Below are 18,265 nucleotides of genomic sequence, written 5' to 3'. Positions count from 1 at the left end.
GGTGGGCGAGCGTGCGTCTGTCTGTCTGGAAGGGGCGAGTGTGCGTCCGTCTGTCTGTCTGGGCTGGCGAGCGTGCGTCAGTCCGTCTGTCCGTCTGTCTGTCTGGACGGGCGAGCGTGCGTCCGTCTGTCTGTCTGACGGGCGAGTGTGCGTCCGTCTGTCTGTCTGGGCGGGCGAGCATCCGTCCGTCTGTACGGGCGGGCGAGCGTGCGTCTGTCTGTCTGTTTGTCTGTCTGGGCGGGCGAGCGCCCGTCCGTCCGTCTGTGTGTCTGGGCGGGCGAGCGCCCGTCCGTCCGTCCGTCTGTGTGTCTGGGCGGGCGAGCGTGCGTCCGTCTGTCTGTGTGTCTGGGCGGGCCAGCGTGCGTCTGTCTGTCTGTCTGTCTGGGCAAGCGTGCGTCTGTCTGTCTGTCTCGGCGGACGAGTGTGCATCTGTCTGTCTGTCTGTTTGTCTCTCTGGGCGAGCGTGAGTCTGTCTGTCTGGGTGGGCGAGCGTGCGTCTGTCTGTCTGTTTGTCTGTCTGGGCGAGGGTGCGTCTGTCTGTCTGTTTGTCTGGGCGGGCGACGGTGTGTCTGTCTCTCTCTCTGTTTGTCTGTCTGACTGGGCGAGCGTGCGTCTGTCTGTCTGTTTGTCTGGGTGGGCGGGCGAGCATGTGTCCGTCTGTCTGTTTGTCTGTCTGGGCGGGCAAGCGTGCGTCCGTCTGTCCATCTGTCCGTGTCTAGGCGAGCGTGCATCCGTCTGTCTGTTTGTCTGTATGGGCGGGCGAGCATGCGTCTGTTTGTCTGTCTGTCTCGGCGGGCAAGCGTGCGTCCATCTGTCTGTCTGTGTCTGTCTGTCTCTCTGGGCGGGCAAGCGTGCGTCCGTCTCTCCGTGTCTAGGCGAGTGTGCGTCCGTCTGTCTGTCTGGGCGGGCGAGTGTGCGTCCGTCTGTCTGTCTGGGCGGGCGAGCGTGCGTCTGTCCGTCTGTCTGGGCGAGCGTGCGTCCGTCTGTCTGTCTGTCTGGGCGAGCGTGCGTCCGTCTGTCCGTTTGTTTGTCTGTCTGTCTGGGCGGGTGAGCGTGCATGCGTCCGTCCGTCTGTCTGTCTGGGCGGGCGAGCGTGCGTCAGTCCATCTGTCTGTCTGTCTGTCTGGACGGGCGAGCGTGCATCAGTCTGTCTGTCTGGGCGGGTGAGCGTGCGTCTGTCTGTCTGTTTGTCTGTCTGGGCGAGCGTGCGTCCGTCTGTCCGTTTGTCTGTCTGTCTGTCTGGGCGGGCGAGCGTGCGTCCGTCCGTCTGTCTGGGCGGGCGAGCGTGCGTCCGTCCGTCTGTCCGGGCGAGCGTGCGTCCGTCCGTCTGTCTGGGCGGGCGAGCGTCCGTCCGTCTGTCCGGGCGGGCGAGCGTCCGTCCATCTGTCCGTCTGTCCGGGCAGGCCAGCGTGCGTCCGTCTGTCTGTGTGTCTGGGCGGGCCAGCGTGCATCTGTCTGTCTGGGCGGACGAGCGTGCGTCTGTCTGTCTGTTTGTCTGTCTGGGCGAGCGTGCGTCTGTCTGTCTGTTTGCCTGTCTGGGCGGGCGAGGGTGTGTCTGTCTGTCTCTCTGTTTGTCTGTCTGAGTGGGCGAGCGTGCGTCTGTCTGTCTGTTTGTCTGGGCGGGCGGGCGAGCGTATGTCCGTCCGTCTGTCTGTTTGTCTGTCTGGGCGGGCAAGCGTGCGTCCGTCTGTCCATGTCTAGGCGGGCGTGCATCCGTCTGTCTGTCTGTCTGGGCGGGCGAGCGTGCGTCTGTCCGTCTGGGCGGGTGAGCGTGCGTCCGTCTGTCTGTTTGTCTGTCTGGGCGAGCGTGCGTCCGTCTGTCCGTTTGTTTGTCTGTCTGTCTGGGCGGGCGAGCGTGCGTCCATCTGTCTGGGCGGGCGAGCGTGCATCCGTCTGTCTGTCTGTCTGGGCGGGCGAGCGTGCGTCCGTCCGTCTGTCTGTCTGGGCGGGCGAGCGTGCGTCCGTCCGTCTGTCTGTCTGGGCGGGCGAGCGTGCGTCCGTCTGTCTGTCTGGGCGGGCGAGCGTCCGTCCGTCTGTCTGTCTGGGCGGGCGAGCGTGCGTCCGTCTGTCTGTCTGTGCACGCGAGCATGCGTGCGTCCGTCTGTCTGTCTGTCTGTCTGTTTGGGCGGGCGAGGGTGCGTCTGTCTGTCTGTCTGTCTGTTTGTCTGTCTGGGCGGGCGAGCGTGCGTCCGTCTGTCTGTCTGTTTGTCTGTCTGGGCGGGCGAGCGTGCCTCCGTCTGTCTGTCTGGGCGGGTGAGCGTGCCTCCGTCCGTCTGTCTGTGTGTTTGTCTGTCTGGGCGGGCAAGCGTGCGTCCGTCTCTCTGTCTGTCCGTCCGTCTGTCTGGGTGGGCGAGCGTCTGTCCGTCCATCCGTCTGTCTGTCTGGGCGGGCGAGCGTGCGTCCATCTGTCTGTCTGTTTTTCTGTCTGGGCGAGCGTCTGTACGTCTGTCCGTCCGTCTGTCTGGGCGGGCGAGCTTGTGTCTGTCTGTCTGTCCATCTGGCCGTCTGTCTGGGCGGGCCAGTGTCCGTCCGTCTGTTTGTCTGTCTGGGCGGGTGAGCGTCCGTCCCTCTGTCTGTCTGGGCGGGCGAGCGTGCGTCCGTCCGTCCATCTGTCTGTCTGTCTTTGCGGGTGAGCGTCCGTCCGTCTGTCTGTTTGTCTGTATGGGCGGGCGAGCATGCGTCTGTTTATCTGTCTGTCTGGGCGGGCGAGCGTGCGTCCATCTGTCTGTCTGGGCGGGCGAGCGTGCGTCTGTCCGTCTGTCTGGGCGGGTGAGCGTGCGTCTGTCTGTCTGTTTGTCTGTCTGGGCGAACGTGCGTCCGTCTGTCCGTCCGTCTGTCTGTCTGGGCGGGTGAGCGTGCGTCCGTCTGTCTGTCTGGGCGGGCGAGCGTGCGTCCGTCTGTCTGTCTGTCTGGGCAGGCGAGCATGCGTCCGTCCGTCTGTCTGTCTGTTTGTCTGTCTGGGCGGGCGAGCGTGCGTCCATCTCTCTGTCTGTCTGGGCGGGTGAGCGTGCGTCCGTCTGTCTGGGCGGGCGAGCGTCCGTCTGTCTGTCTGGGCGGGCGAGCGTGCCTCCGTCCATCTGTCTGTCTGTCTGTCTGTCTGGGCGGGCGAGCGTGTGTCCGTCCGTCTGTTTGTCTGTCTGTTTGTCTGTGTGGGCGGGTGAGCGTCTGTCTGGGCGGGCGTCTGTTTGTCTATCTGGCCGGGCGTCTGTCTGTCTGGGCGGGCGAGCGTGCATCCGTCTGTCTGTTTGTCTGGGCGAGCGTGCATCCATCTGTCTGTCTGTTTGTCTGTCTGGGCGAGCGTGCATCTGTCTGTCTGTCTCTCCATCTGTCTGGGCGGACGAGCGTGCATCCGTCCGTCTGTCTGTCTGTGTGTTTGTCTGTCTGGGCAGGCGAGCATGCGTCCGTCTGTCTGTCTATTTGTCTGTCTGGGCGGGCGAGCGTGCGTGCGTCCGTCTGTCTGTTTGTTTGTCTGGGCCAGCGAGTGTGCATCCGCCTGTCTGTCTGGGTGGGTGAGTGTCTGTCTGTGTGGGCGTCTGTCTGTCTGGGCGGCTGAGCATGCATCTGTCTGTCTGTCTGGGTGGGTGAGCGTGCGTCTGTGCGGGTCAGTGGGCGTCTGGGTGGGCGGGCATCTGTCTGTGGGTGGGTGTGAGTGTCTGTCTGTCTGTCTGTGGGTGTGGGTGGATGTCTCTCTGTCTGTCTTTGTGGGTGAGTGGGTGGGTGTCTGTCCCTGTGGGTGAGTGCGTGTGTGTGTCTGTCTGTCCGTGTGGGTGAGCGCGTGTGTGTCTGTCTGTTTGTGTGGGTGAGCGTGTGTGTGTCTATCTGTGAGTGTACAAGTGTGACTGTGAGAGTGAGTGTGTCCATGTGAGTGCAAGTAGGAGTGTCTGAGTGTGAGTTATGGTGTGAGTGTTTGTGTGAGCATCTGACTGTGAGGGTGAGTGTCTATGTGAATGTGTCTGAGAGTGAGTTTGTGTGAATGACCTTGTGAGTTACAGTCTGTGTGTGTCTGAGTGTGACAGTGTGTCTGTGACACTGTGAGCATGAGTGTGAGTGACAGTGTGTGAGCACAAGTTTGAGTGTCAGAGTGAGTGTCCGCAGGAGCGTCTGAGTATGGCTGTGTGTGTCCAAGTGTGACAGTGCGAGTGTCTGAGTATGAATGTGAATGTGTCTGTGTGTGTGAATGACCGTGTGAGTATACTTGTATGTGTGTCTGCATGAGTGTGAGTATGCATGTGTGAGTGACTGTGGGAGCACCCCTGTGAGTGTTAGTGTCCGTGTGAGTGAGAGTGTGCAAGTCCGAGTGTCCAAGTGAGTACAAGTTTGAGTATCTGAGCGTGAGTGTCCACATGAGTGTGAGTATGCGTGTGAGTGTTTGTTTGAGGTCAGTGTGGATATGAGTGAAAGTGTGAGCATCTGAGTGTAGGTATGTGTGAGTGTCTGAGTGTGAGTTACGGTGGGAGTGCAACTGTCCATGCACGTGTCTGAGTATGACTGAGTGTCCCAGTGTGTGAATAGGAATGAGTGTACACGTGAGTGCATGAGTGTGAGTTACAGTGTGAGTGTCTGAGTGTGTCAGGGGGAGTGTTTGAGTGACAGTCTGAGTCTAAGTGTCCATGTGATGGTGTGAGTATGAGTGTATTAGTCTGTGTGTATGTCAGTGTGAGTGTCCTGAATGAGTGTACAAGTCAATGAGTGACCGAGTATGAGTGAGGGTCAGAGTGTGACTGAGAGTATGAGTGCAAGTGTCTGAATATGTCTAAGTGTGACTGTCTGAGTGTGAGTGACAGTCTGTGAGGGTGAGTGATGGGGTGAGTGACACTGTGTGAGCGTGACTGACCACGTGAGTGAGTGACCATGTGAGTGCCCAAGTGAGTGTGAGGGACAGTGTGTGAGCGTGAGTGACCACATGAGTGTCTCAGTGAGTGTGAGTGACGGTGTGTGAGCATGAGTGACCACGTGAGTGACAGTGTGCGAGTGTGAGTGAGTGACCAGGTGAGTGTCCGAGTGAGTGTGACAGTGTGTGAACATGAGTGACCATGTTAGTGTCTGAGTGTGACAGTGTGTGAGCATGAGTGAGTGACCATGTGAGTGTCTGAGTGAGTGTGAGTGACGGTGTGTGAGCGAGTTTGAGTGTTGAAGTGTGAGTATGCATGTGAATGTCTGAGCGAGTGTCCGTGTGAGTGTCCATGTGAGTTTCCATTTGAGTGTATGAATGAGTGTGTCCATGGGATTGTCTGTGTGAGTGACTGTCCACATCTAGTGTGTAAGTGTGACTGTTGTCACATGTGAGTTGTCATGCATGTGAGAGTCTGCGCATGTGTCCTTATATGAGTGTGTGAGTGTCTGTGTCCAGCTGTGTGTGCAAGTGTTCACAGTTGTGTGGGTGTGTCTGTTGTATGTGTGCACAAGTGCAAAGGCTTAAGCCTGCTGGTGGGTGAATGTTTATTGTTCCAAAAAAAAGAAGGGTATTATGCTCACATTGGTCTACCTGTGGGAACAGGCTACAGGTAAAGCCCCAGCTTTGAGAAGCACCATTTCCATGTTCACATCAGCTCAGTAAAGTTTTTTTGTGGTTTTTTTTTGGTAGGTTTTTAGTCACCATTCTTCCATCAGGTCTGGTCCTGCCTTGCTGCTGAGCACAGAGCTGTTTTCCCAGAAGAAATGTGGGGGGCAGGTGCGCAGTGCCCAAGAGGGGTAGCTGGATTCTCTTTCAAGGATGTTTCTTCTTGGTGTTTGCTGTTCCTTTAATTCGGTGCTGTTCAAAGTGGGCTTGAGCATCCCCTGCAGCTTTTTTGATGTTTCTTAGACATGTTTTCTTGTACTAGCAAGAATTCAGGTGCTGGTGACTTGCTAACCTTGACCAGTATTCTAAGTGACCAGCATGTCTCCAGTGTGGTCTCTGCTTCACCAGTCTTCCAGCTGAAGGATGGCTTTCCTGAGGGTAACCTTCTAGTATCACTTCTACTCATTAGTGGGTGGGTTTTTTTAAGCTGCAAAACCAACATCTTTGACTTGAAGAGAAACACATTCACACAGATAGACATGTTGGAGACATACGCAGGCTGAGAGTTGCTTTTACAAGTTTCTTTATGAAATTAAATGTTGCCCCTGTTCTGGGGGGAAGATAATAGTGCAAGAATGACTTTGTACATGCTACTGAATTCAGATATCCCTGGATGACCAGCCTTTGGTCAGCTACAGCATCAACAAACACTGGACTTCTGCGCTCTGCAGACAGTGCTCACAGCAATGTCACAGGATGTCCTAAGCTAGGGAACTCGGTCAGTATGGCTTCGATCTCACACTACGGTAAGGCAAATCTTTCCTTTTGCTAAACAAAGTTTAAATTAATTCTTTTTGGCCACAGTTTGAAACTTGGGTACTACAAGTGAGGCTCTTAGTGCCAAATTTAGTTGGCTTTAAAGTGGCTTTCCATTTTTTTCAAGGTGTCAAAAACCTGCAGTAATACTCCCTAAATTGAGGATCTGTGACAGTTTGCATAACAACTCTGGTTTTAGTCTTTTATATTGGAACTGTAGCCTCTGACTTCTGAGAGCTAGGTTTGCAAATATTGACCTTTCTTAAAAAAAATAATAAAACAGACAAAACAGGCATCAAGTTAACAACATCTGACAAGAACAATTACAGACTTAGAAAATACACAGTTCTGATTTTTACCATAAATAAACACATTACAAACAATGAGCATTTTCATTGGCCAGGAGATATGGCAGAACGATGGAGAGACGAGAATCTAAGGAATTGAGTACGGTATTAATTAGGCACATTTTTCTCTAACTTATGTAACTCAAACCCACTAGAGAGACTCTTGAACTTGACTCATGCTGCAGGTTCATTGGCACAGTTTCATGTACTATGTAGTTCATCAGTGGTGTTGAACTAAAGGAAAGAAAAAGGTCACAGTGCAATACTCACTGTTGTCTGGTCTGAGTGCCTGCAATGGCTAAACGACTTAGTTAGACGTGTGTAGGAGGATCATGTCTTTGAGGAACGGGGGTGTGGGGGTGGGCAGAGAGCAGAAGGGTTTATCCATGGAAAATGTATCATGTTGGTGTCTCTGAACTGCTGTTCTGAGCACATCAGGTGTCCCAGCTGCCCTGCCCTTGCTGACAGCTGCCGGGCAGCAGGAGTGTTCATGGCAGGAAGGAGCGAGTCCCAAGCACCAGCTGACAAGCAAAAATTACTGTCGACCTGCTGTATTTGGGAGTTTGCCTTTGCAGTTGCAAGCACGTGCACCTGTTGGGCACTGTGCAAGGCTGACTCGACAGGGCTGGCACAAATGCACACGTGTGCAAGCACGTGCACACACGCAGTGTCTCACCTCAGAGCCAGTGCAGTCAGTCGGTCTGCAAAATAAATAGGGAAGGCAGGAGCACATGTGCCATCCTCCGTAAACAAAGGATTGGAAGAACCTGGGCTCCAGCTCCCAGGACTGACGGATAAAGTGCTTTTTCAGAAGGGGTTCAGGCACAAACACGGGCTGCCCTTATTTCCGGAAGGGCGTCAGCCTGCTGATGTTCTGCCAGAAGTTCGAGGGCTTGCGCTTGGGCTCTGCCAGCATGAAGACTTGCTGCTGAGGGAGCGTGGTAGGCAGGGTGGGATGCTTCTGACGCATCAGAAAGTCATAGTATGGCCTGGTGACAGCTGTGATGAGGAGATGGGGAAGCAGGTTAGTTAAGCACAGCTCCCTTCCTGCTCCCTGTTAAAGCTGCAGGGGTTGAAGCTGAGTTTGCCTTAGTACTGCCCTTAGTTTCAGCTCTGCTTTTCAGGATTAGAGGTGATGCTGTGGAAGTCCCAGAAGTGCGCAGCATAACTGACATGTGTTCTGTCACAGGAATGTAGGGCTAAACAGCTGCAGCTTGTCATTAGTGACAAACCTAGCTTGTGCCTTTGGTTGTTCTGGGAGAAGCAGCTGATGTGCATGTGCCTCTCACCTGTTACAGCCTCCTGCACTGGATTTCTGAGTCATTTTGTGAAGTATCCTGTGCTGCTTTCCCCTGAGGACTTTGCTCTATTAGAGAGCTCTGGCTTCCTCCTAAACTTTCTTCTGCAGCAAAATCTTACTTCTGACTTCTTATACTGACATTTATCCAAGCTTTCTTACAGGTGAGTTGGCTAGGATTTACCTGCTGACTGGTACCACCAAGGGAAGTAGTTGCCTTTCTGTGGGTCTAGCAGAAAACAAGTCACATCTCTTCCTCTGGATATTAAGAGAGGGGTGGCATCACAACACGGGGTAGCAGGAACCTTCAGCTGACAGTGCTGCAGGCACAGGAACCTTCCTTTCTGTTGCTTGAGTTCACCCTCCCCTGGCTGCTGCTATATCTTCCTTGTCTCTTAAAGGTTTTAACAGACCTGCCCATGGAATTCTGCCAGAATCACAGGTTTCAAAGCATTTTCCACAGGCACAACTGCCCAGGCACGAATAGCACTGCTGCAGTGACCTTTATGAGCCTCTTTGCATCACCAGGATTACTACAGAACTTAACCTTGGTTTTTTGCACAGGGAATGCTGTACACCTTGGAGAGCCTGGCTTCTAGGGTGAGGCTGTGAACCAGCCTTTGAATGGAAGCTGCCAGCTTGTGGTTTCTGGCACAGTGCTCAGTGATTTGGTGCAAAGCAGCTCTCCTGCTGTTAGGAATAGTTTCCTGACTCCAGTCGTCTGAATCTAACAGGAACTGCACTGCGGCTTGTCACATCCGAGCTCACCATCTGGCCACCTCAAGAATTTGTTAATGCCACTTCATTGAAACTATTCCAACATACTAGATGTGGAGCCACCCCCCCACCATGTATATGTTCAGGTGTGACTCACCCTTCGGCTTCCCATTGTGGTGTTGCTTGCTGGCGTTCAGCATGGCCTGCTTCTTCTGCACCTCTGTGATCGAAAATCCTTGAAGATAAAATAGAATTTGTATGTCAGCAGCAGGTCATCAATTTGTATCTCATGGGAAGACACTGGCACAGACAGTAAAGGAAATACGGGGGTAAGAAAATAACTGAGGTGAGAGGTCACAAGCTGAAATTACTCCCAAAGCTGGAGGGGCACACACTGCTCCCCCCAGCCTGTGCTGCGCTGCACAGCTCTGCCATCCCCCTCACACAAGCTTTACTATCAGCCCTCACCCCCCATGCCCTGCTGGGTGAAGAAGCCAGACCAGCCGTGGTTCATATGTCATTAGATCACAAGTCTGAATTAAGCAGCATTTGGACAAAGCAATGAAAACCTCTCACGAGAACCCTTGACTGAACATGTTTTGCATAGATATTGCTAAGTTGGGCACTCCCAATATACTGTAAAATAATGAAGCTGTATATAATGCATTGACTATTTTGTCAGCAATGCCTGAACTCATTAAAGCTACATCAGCCTCCCTGAGAACATACTGCAGTGGGTGGTTGGGGTTTTTTTTGGTTTGATTTTTGGTGGTTTGGTTGGGTTTTTGGGTGTTTCTGCTCCCAATTACACAGCTTCATTCAGAATGTGCAGTTCAGCAGCCCACAGCTGGACTGGCTGCCTCCCTTCCACTCTTACACCTTGGCTGGTAGCTAAGAAAAGAAAAAACCAGAACACCAAACACCGCCTCCCAGCATTGCTCTATCCATACCTGTCTCCTGGTCAAGCTGAACCTGTCTCCTTTCATTCTCAAATGCCTTCAGCCAGCGCTGTTTCTGCTCAGGCTTTTTTGCACAGAATAAGTGGACTTCCTCAGTGTCTCGGCAGTGCAACTTAAATGCATTTTTCACACTGATATTGAAGTCCTTGTCCTTCCCATCTTCTACATCCAGTATTTCCATATCATCCATGTTGATCCGACTCTTATAATACAAGATGTCCCGACGCAGAAGGTCCTGTAAGAGAGAACATACATACATTACTGTTTCCTGTCCCTTTCTTAAACATTCATTTTCTTCCATATGATGGAGGGCAAAGCTCCTGCTGACACCACTGGCAGTGAGAGGAATTGCATGGTTTCCTCTAGGAGAGGCTGGTGTCTGCCACTGTGGGGTATCAGCTGCCCTGAATGAGAAGCAAGCCTCTGGTATCACACATGAGCCCAAATCCTCATTAAGCCAGTGTCAGAAAATAAATAGTATTTGAATCCTACAGTCCCAGTTAGAAAGCCAAAAACTCCTAATTAGCTTTTGGTTTTTGTCTTGAAAATTTGAGAGCAGTGATAAAACAGTCTCAGGGCTAAGTTAGGTGGAGCTACCTGTATGCCACAGATTATGCAAAAAAACATTCCACTGGAAGATACCTTTCATTTGCCCTACAAAGGAAGATTTATTTTATTACTTAGGTCATGAAAAATAGCATGGCCTGTACTTAGAAACTTACAGAATATCTTAATATGTTCTCATTGACCGTCAAGGTCCACAGCTCTTCATCGAAGCTGCAGTTACCTTCTGATTATGATGTTATTCTCACATGGAAGAGCAATTGAAAGAAAACATTTAAAAGAAAATGGGTGACAATGCTCCTACTTGAGTTGTGTAAAATAAACCCATACACTAACCCGAGAAGCAGCTCAATGCTTTCCTCTCTTGCTATAAGAACTAGGCCAGTAGTTAGTTCCTGTAGTTATTGCTGTGGTCAGGTGCACAGAACACACCAGACTGTCTGAGGAAAGACAGCAACAAACACACATTAAAAAAAAAGATCTCTGTGCCAGAAGCACATATGATGCCAGTAGATATTAAGGAAACAAAGGGGCAGCAAGGGACTTCACTCAAATTCTGTAGCATTATAATAAGAGAGCATTTGTGTCTGGTTACCTTCTTGCAGCAGACAAGCTGGTGATCGAAGAGGAAGAACATCCTCTGTTGGCTCTTGGCTTGAGGGTGAGAGATTTTTGTTAATTCCCCAGAATAGATGAGTTCTGAGCTTCTGACTAGGACATCTTCACCCTGAGAACAGCACAAAGAACAGGTTGGTCTCAGCCATCTGAAAGCAGGGGAGAAGAAATAAGGCCGTAGTCTCGCAGGAGAACCTCAGCTTGGCTGAGGGACCTGTGGGGCCTGAATTCCTGCTGACAAAACTCTCCTCTGGGAATGAGCAGGAGCCTTTGTGCTGGAGGACAGTCCTTGTCACATCAGGGACACACTGGGCCCTTGACACCCTGGGACAGGAACTGAATTTGATAAGAACAATAGTGGTGTTAAATGAAAAAAATCTCCTTTTCCAGGGAATCTGCTCAGGAGAGCTGATCCATCCCTGACATTAGAGGAGGCACATAGGCAGAGAGCTGAGAATTTAGCCTGACATCTTTGGGGATGGAGACAGTCTGGTTTTAGGAGTCTAGGATTTAAAAAATTAGTAGTTTTCTTTCTTTTATTTAGTTGTTTTTGTTTGGTTTTAAGTGCCTTTCTGCAAGAATAATGTGGTTTATTAAAGCATTAAGGAATAATTCTGTCCATCTTGAGAGTCTGAAATCACTCAAGATAAAATAGGGGCCAAAAGAAAAATAATACAATTTTACTAGCCTACGTGTGAATTTTACTCTGCGAGGAAAACGGGGAGCAAAAATCCCAGGGAACAAGCAAAGGCAGCTGGTCTAGCTGAGTTAGATGTTAGACCTTTTCAGTTGTACTCAAAGATCCACATCTATTTAAATAAACAGAAAAAGAACCACCCAAAGAGGGGCAGCAGAACTGAGGCAGGACTAGATAGTAATCCTTATGAAGATCTTGCTGCAGACAGAAGCTGGAGGGGGAGAAGAGCAACATTCAGTTTATGGGGAACTAACTCTCTTACCTCCCAGTCTTCTATCGAACTCTGCCACTGAGCGATCTTGTCAATGTTCTCCAGCCGCCGCTTCCTCTCATTGATGAGCCGAGCAACGTTCTTCATGGCATTTAAGGCAGCTTCAACATCTTTAAAATCCCTAGGGTAGAGCAGAGGCGTTAGGCATGGCAAAATGACAAGTTGCTAGCAGAATCTCCACGGCTTCCCAAGCCTTATTTCATTTCCACATTATACAATATATTCATAATGGCACTGTTTTTGTACAGGGACCGATTCTGTCATGCACGGATAAGGCAGTTCAGCAATAACTGGCTTCATTTCAAACAGGAGCCAATGGTTTATCTGGACGGGTAGGACAGAAGCTGATCCACCCTCCCCCATGCACCATCTGCTGCCAACAGCTACTTCTGCCGAGTTTCGTGTAGCTGGGAAGGAGCTGTTCTGCACAACTTGTCTAACACAATTTTCCAAACATCTGTGTACTGTGTAAAGGAGCTTTCTGTTAAGAGAGCAGCTTCAGAACAACATGCTTATAGATTTAATAAGACATGCTCAAAACCGTTCTGAGGAATACCAGTGCTGTAATGAGGAAGGTACAAGTAAGTCAAGCCACAATGGACCAATATCAACGCTTTCCTTTAATACAGATTTTTTTCATGTTTTATTTCTGTAGCTAATTATTTCAAATGCTTGATTCAGTGGCAGTTATTTGAGCCAAGGGCAGTGCCCTCACCCTGAAATGGAGCAATGGATTTGGCGGTTTTGAGCTACTGTCAAAGAGGCAGCGAGTGCACGTGGCTTGACTGCTGTGGGGCACGACATGGACATTTTTGAGTATATTCTACCAGTGCTTTTGGAGGCAAAGTTTTTCAACGCTACCACGAGAAACACTTAACTCCAAAGTATGTATGTGCTGGTATCACAGACATGTGGAGCAAATAAAACAGAAAACTACCATTGTAAGGCAGACCTTGCAACTCCAAATCTGTAACAGACAGGAAAGCCCAATACTACTGTAATGGAAAATTATGTTTCTGATAGAATAATATATTTTTTTTCATGGTTTCTATAAAGTAACACAGAAGAACCATGGTATGGGCTGCTCTTGGCAAGCTGCCCTCAATACACGATTCCGCATTAGTCCATCTCCACAAGGCCAGTCTCGATCCTTCCCTACTTCCCATGCTGACCTACCTGTGTTGGGGGTTGGTGTATTTGAGCAGTTCAGCCAGTTGAAGTGGATATTTGCAGATTTTCTGCACAGGAGTCAGCAGAAACCCATCCAGAGAGATGTCGATCATCTTCTGCAGCAGGCGGCAGGCTTCGAAGAAGTAGACGTACTTGTTGACTTTGGTGAGGCGGGAGAGCTCCATGCAGGCGTTGGGGTGGTTGTTGCAGTATTCCGAATATATCTGAAACTCTGTTTGCTGCAAGGGAAATGAAGGGGTTTACTGTCTGTGTTCTTTAGGGCGATGGCCTGGCTCCAACTGCTGTGTGTGAGTTCCCTGGGTAGGTCCCACTCCTGTATCTCATGGGGCTGTTTGGTAATTTCTATCCTTCACAGACTTTGGAGCCAGGAGACCTACAGCTGGGGATGGGCAGCCTATATTACACATTACAGCACGTGCAGCTTATCTGAGAGACTGAGATGTTTCCACATATTCTGGCCTGTGCTCAGCTGAACGTTTTTCATGACTGGATCAGCAGTTGCTGATCCTGCAGTGACCTCAAAATGCCACAGTTGTAAACTCAGGTCCAGCTCGAGACTTTGGAATCCTCCTACATTTTTGCCTAAAGTAGCATGGTCTGGCAGGGATTGTAGTGCTCAGGAGCTGAGACACTTTGAAAAAGTTCTTTCCACAACCACAAGAACCAGAGGATGTTTGGTTGGGAGGTAGGTAGTGGTTGAACAGGGGGTGGTGCTGGTGGTTAATTTGGTGGGGTGGGGTTTTTTAAACCAAGCTTCAGTTCTGTCAAATCACTTTCTAATTCCTCTGACTTAATCCACACTCAGCTACCACTTTCGCATCAAGTCAAATTTACTTACATATTCCAAGAAGCATGAGCCGACCTCACTCAAGTGTGGGTGGTCTTTGTTGAATTTCTTCTCTAGTGCTTTAACAAATCTCTTCTGGCACCTGTAGATGTCCTCAATATTCCCAAAGATTGTCTTCAGCTGCTCTTCTGTAAACATATCAGCTCTTTTGCGGCACTGCTTAATGTAACCCTAGGAGGAAATCAAACTGTAAAGTGTCCCTGGGCATGTGCTCTGTGGCCTTTGGTTATCAACAGAAAACCCCATGGACAGTAGTCAGTTGTACACCAGGTTCCTGTAACCTCTTCCTGCAGAGGTATACCCATGTTTTAGCTGTTATTTTCTCTAATACCACCCAAAACACTGTGGAAATAGAAACCAAGCCACAGTTACATCGCTGCCTTAAACAATACTGTAATCTACACCTGAAGGAGTCCCAGAGCTGCCTTCTCTCCTGGTAAAGACACCTTTATCTTTCTGCAGGCTACAGGGTGTTCTGAGCCCAGCACCGATCCACTGATAGATTTAGGCCAATTAAATCCAGTTGGGGATCTGGTATGGATGCTCATGTTAGGAAGTACCTGGCTGATGTGAGGCAGAAGGGGGGCACAAAGGATACGGGGCAATGCTACAGGAGGAAAGGCTTGTTTGATAAGGATGTGCTGCTTTGCCCCAGCTGGCTCTCCTGGAAGGCACTACAATTTTGTGTCCTTTCAGTGAAGAACTGTGTTCCTGCAAAACTTACAAATTACCTTCATTTACTCCAGAGCATATGTCAGCGTGTCTCTTCTGGAAGAGGTGTTGCAATATTCAGCATATTTGCAAGTAAAAGACCTAATTGGCTGAACATCCCCCAGTTATTTAGATCTGAGCATGACTTGCTTGAAGGCCGCAGTTGTTGATTATATTACCTCAGAACATATATTAAAGAGGACAGCAATGCTAGACATTTACTTTCCTGTGGCTTGGGAAATCCAATTAATTCCATTTAATCAGAGCCCAAGTGGGTGCTTCAAATACAGAGGCATTTGAGATACTGCTGTAAAGAACTGTCTTCTGTTTCCTAAGCATGTAACACCATTTAGCAGAGCCAGCTCTGATGGAAATATGGTTTCACTTTTGGAAAAGCTGCCTGCTTAGGGTGACTCTCTGGGCGAGAATGAGACACACTTTATTATCCTTCAGACAAGTTCTTACATCCACTTCCCACTTTATTTTGTTACCTCACAAATGTCCTTCAGATGCTTGATGTAGTCCCTCTCTGTGCTTATGATCTCATTGATGACGTTGGTCCTCATTTGATCTTTGGTGGTCTGCCCCATCCCAAAGCGGCGGGTGCCACTGCTGGAGTCGTCCTCTTTGCCACCCTCTACCTTCAGGGGATAATCTTCCATGGGTTCATCCTGGTTTACTCGGAGCTGTGCCAGACACACAAGATGTTCACCATTTGTATTGCTACACACAACTCTTCCAAGGAAGACAGCTGACTGAATGGCAGACAAAGACTGAGCTAGGACACGGAGCGAAGAGGTCTGCTATGTGTGTATTACTTGTAAACCTATTTTCCCCATGGGGAAGCTAAGGCCAGATACTCAGTTTTGGGAGGGTACTTTCAAGCCACATCACAGCTGCTCCTACTGTGTGACATGGGTGGTTATAAGCAGACATCTGTTGTGGACAGTCATAGGAACAATATGGAGTCCTCCAGGAAGAATACATACAAAATCAGGACAGGGAATGGTTCCTCAAGTGAAATCTGCTTAATATACCTGTGAGGGGGCACTTAGGGAGAGAGGGGAAAGCTAGTAAATAGTTACTTTTTTGTATAGCTTCATTGTTGTTCTCCTATCATAAATAACAGGTGACCTCTCAGTATCTTCTTCCCCAAGATTATTTAAAGGGAATTTATTGTTAATATAAAAGCAGATACAGATGCCAGCAGGCACATGATGTGGTAAGGAATGGTATTACTTTACAGGACTGTGTGTGAAACTCATGGTTCCTTCACAGTGCCCATCAGATGGCAGCACAGCATGAGCAGAGAAAAACACCAGCATTCTGTAGGCACACCGTCCTACAGAGTCTGTATTGTCAACAACAGCAAAGTACCTTAGTAGTAGGCAATTACTGTGCATTTCACTTATAAGAACTGTTTTATGTAGTAGTATTGTAGCTCTTAGAGTGCCTACATGACTATTTTGTACACAACTCAGCACAGAGAAGTGAAAAGCACTGGAGAAGGAACATGCATAACTACAGGCATTTTTAGTGCAATGACACAAAACTGCTTTAAGCTTTAATGTAGTTTCTTCTAGGCAGGATTACTTACCACTTGATACACATATATTTCCATACAAAAAATAGTGCATACCCAGCCCTTGTCAACATAGGCATAGACTACACTTACTCCCTGTTTACAGGTGGTGGAGCCCTCAAGATGTGCAATCCTGATTTTCCTTCACTGTGAGCAGAACAACGTTGGACAGTCTTAAACTCAGACCTTGGCCTGAAACTTGTGTGGAGTAACTGAGAGAGAGACCTGCGGATTTATCCAAGTCCGCAGACACACCAGCCTTCCCACAGTAAGCCTGAGACCCAGTGATAATTGGCAGGAAGTCTTCACTCAGATGCGTGAATAAGTGCTGTAATTACTCGGCATCCCTAATAGCTAGTACTAGTCTGCTTTCCCCTCAAATAATATCACAGCTTTTTGCCAGCCAGGACAATAATTAAACTTATCAGTAACATGAAAGAAAAAAAAAAAACAAACCAGTGTTTTGACTGCAAGAAGAGCAGTTCCATCCCCACCAGTGCTGAGAGTTTGGTCCTAGTAATCTCACTTGCAAAAACATCCACTGTTCCTAATAGTTATCCAGCTGAGCCTGTCTCCTGCAATCTATAACAAAGCATTTCAAAACTTTTATAGCACTATCTGCCCCACTTCTCCAAGGACTTTAGCTACTGCATCACCTCGTATCACCTCCTTTCATGCTTCACCTGGTTTTGGGTCACTTGTGATCTGAAGTGACCTGGATAAGGAGCTAAAGGGCTGAGAATCTCTGCCCTTAGGCACCTCATTGCCTTGGCAGCACTGAGGAACCTGCCCTGAGGTGCTGAAAGCAGAGCTGGGCATCCACACCAACAGACACAGCCCAGGGAAGGAAAAAAGCCTTTCTCCTCACAGCAGGAAAGGAGTGCACAGCAGTTACCCAGACTCTTGGTTTTATCCCCCACTTGCACAGAGAATTCAGATGTGTTTCCGAATGCTCTGCTGGAAATTAATCTAATCTCTGCAGGGTCTGCCTCAGCTGTTCTATATAGCTATTTCTATAGGGTCTATATTTCTAGATGGCACCAGGGTGAGCCTTGGCCCAAAAGCATCAAGTTCCTCCTCGCTCCCCAGTTGTCCCACATGACCTCCAAGACTTTATGTTTTTCTCCTCCACGTTTAAACATCTGGAATACAGTGTACACCTGATAGACCTGACGTATTGTAGCTGTATGTAGAGGAATAGTAATGAGACATGTTGAACCAATTACCTCTTGCAGTGAAAGCGCTCAGGAGTCACTTACAGAACACTAAACCTGGAGAAAAAGAACAAACACTTGGTGCTAAGAAACATCAAGCTCTTACCCGTACGAAGCTGGCTGGAAACCAGCCTTCGCTGTCCAGAATCCTTCCCCACCACCACTCCTTGTTGGTAGCATCCATTACTTCAATGACATCACCAGCCTTGAATCCCAGCTCTTGGTCATCCATCGTGACATGGTCCCAGAGAGCTTCTGCGTACACCACGCTGCCATCACTGATGAGCTGTGGACAGAGCAAGTCAAACTGTCAGCTCCCCCCAGGAAAGCAGCACAGTCAGCTAGTGTGGCTGCAGCTTTGGCACCATTGCTGCTGAGCCAAACAAGTGTTGATAACTGTTTGCTCCCCACATGCAGTGTGAAAAGGAGTTGGTGCTAGTCTGGCAGTTGCTTCAACTGACCTTCCTCTCAGTAGCATTTATTCAGAATCACTTGGTCACAGTATGTTTACTACCATAAAGAACATAAATTAAATGCTCTGGAATTTCTTACTGGTGACTTTGCCTCAGCCAGCTAACAAGACTCAGGGGTACACTGCTGGTGGAAGATGCTCTTGTACTGCCAGTGCAGCCCTGCCTTCAGAAGCCTTGAAATAAAACCTTGAGCATCAATGTTCAGAGACATACTTCAGAACAGAAAGTATTCTAAGACCTCAGAACTAGTCTAGGATGGATAGAGCTCAGGTCTTTAAGGTGGTTAAACTTAGCACTTAAGCTGCTTAAAATAAGTCTCCTGGAGAGTTTAAGTAATTATGCTGAGGGACAAGTTATTTACTACATGTCCCATAGAGGGCCTACTCTAGGAAAAAAAACAACCAATAACAATTAAAAAACCCAACCTAACCATAAAAGACCACGTGGCTAGAGGCCCCGAACAG

The 18,265-nt window shown here is 49.3% G+C and overlaps 1 protein-coding gene across 3 annotated transcripts in view; it reads right to left on the bottom strand.

Annotated features, from left to right (window-relative positions):
- Nucleotides 1-7,259: 7,259 nt before the first annotated feature.
- ARHGEF4 (Rho guanine nucleotide exchange factor 4) overlaps nucleotides 7,260-18,265 on the bottom strand; it is a 107,781-nt gene continuing 96,775 nt past the window's right edge. For all 3 annotated transcript variants that reach the window (XM_082055250.1, XM_082055251.1, XM_082055252.1), the window contains 9 exons: nucleotides 17,435-17,614; nucleotides 15,024-15,218; nucleotides 13,813-13,992; nucleotides 12,960-13,192; nucleotides 11,775-11,904; nucleotides 10,796-10,927; nucleotides 9,628-9,871; nucleotides 8,835-8,912; nucleotides 7,260-7,662 (listed from right to left, as the gene is read on the bottom strand). In XM_082055250.1, coding sequence (XP_081911376.1) covers nucleotides 7,505-7,662; nucleotides 8,835-8,912; nucleotides 9,628-9,871; nucleotides 10,796-10,927; nucleotides 11,775-11,904; nucleotides 12,960-13,192; nucleotides 13,813-13,992; nucleotides 15,024-15,218; nucleotides 17,435-17,614 — 1,530 coding nt within the window. In that variant the 3' untranslated portion in view covers nucleotides 7,260-7,504. The remainder of the gene's footprint in view (nucleotides 7,663-8,834; nucleotides 8,913-9,627; nucleotides 9,872-10,795; nucleotides 10,928-11,774; nucleotides 11,905-12,959; nucleotides 13,193-13,812; nucleotides 13,993-15,023; nucleotides 15,219-17,434; nucleotides 17,615-18,265) is intronic.

This window comes from Streptopelia decaocto, assembly GCF_964273445.1.
Source record: "Streptopelia decaocto genome assembly, chromosome: 6".
Taxonomy (NCBI): Eukaryota; Metazoa; Chordata; class Aves; order Columbiformes; family Columbidae; genus Streptopelia; species Streptopelia decaocto.
The sequence above is the reverse complement of the archived record's forward strand: the minus strand, read 5'-3'. Positions and strand labels throughout refer to the sequence as shown.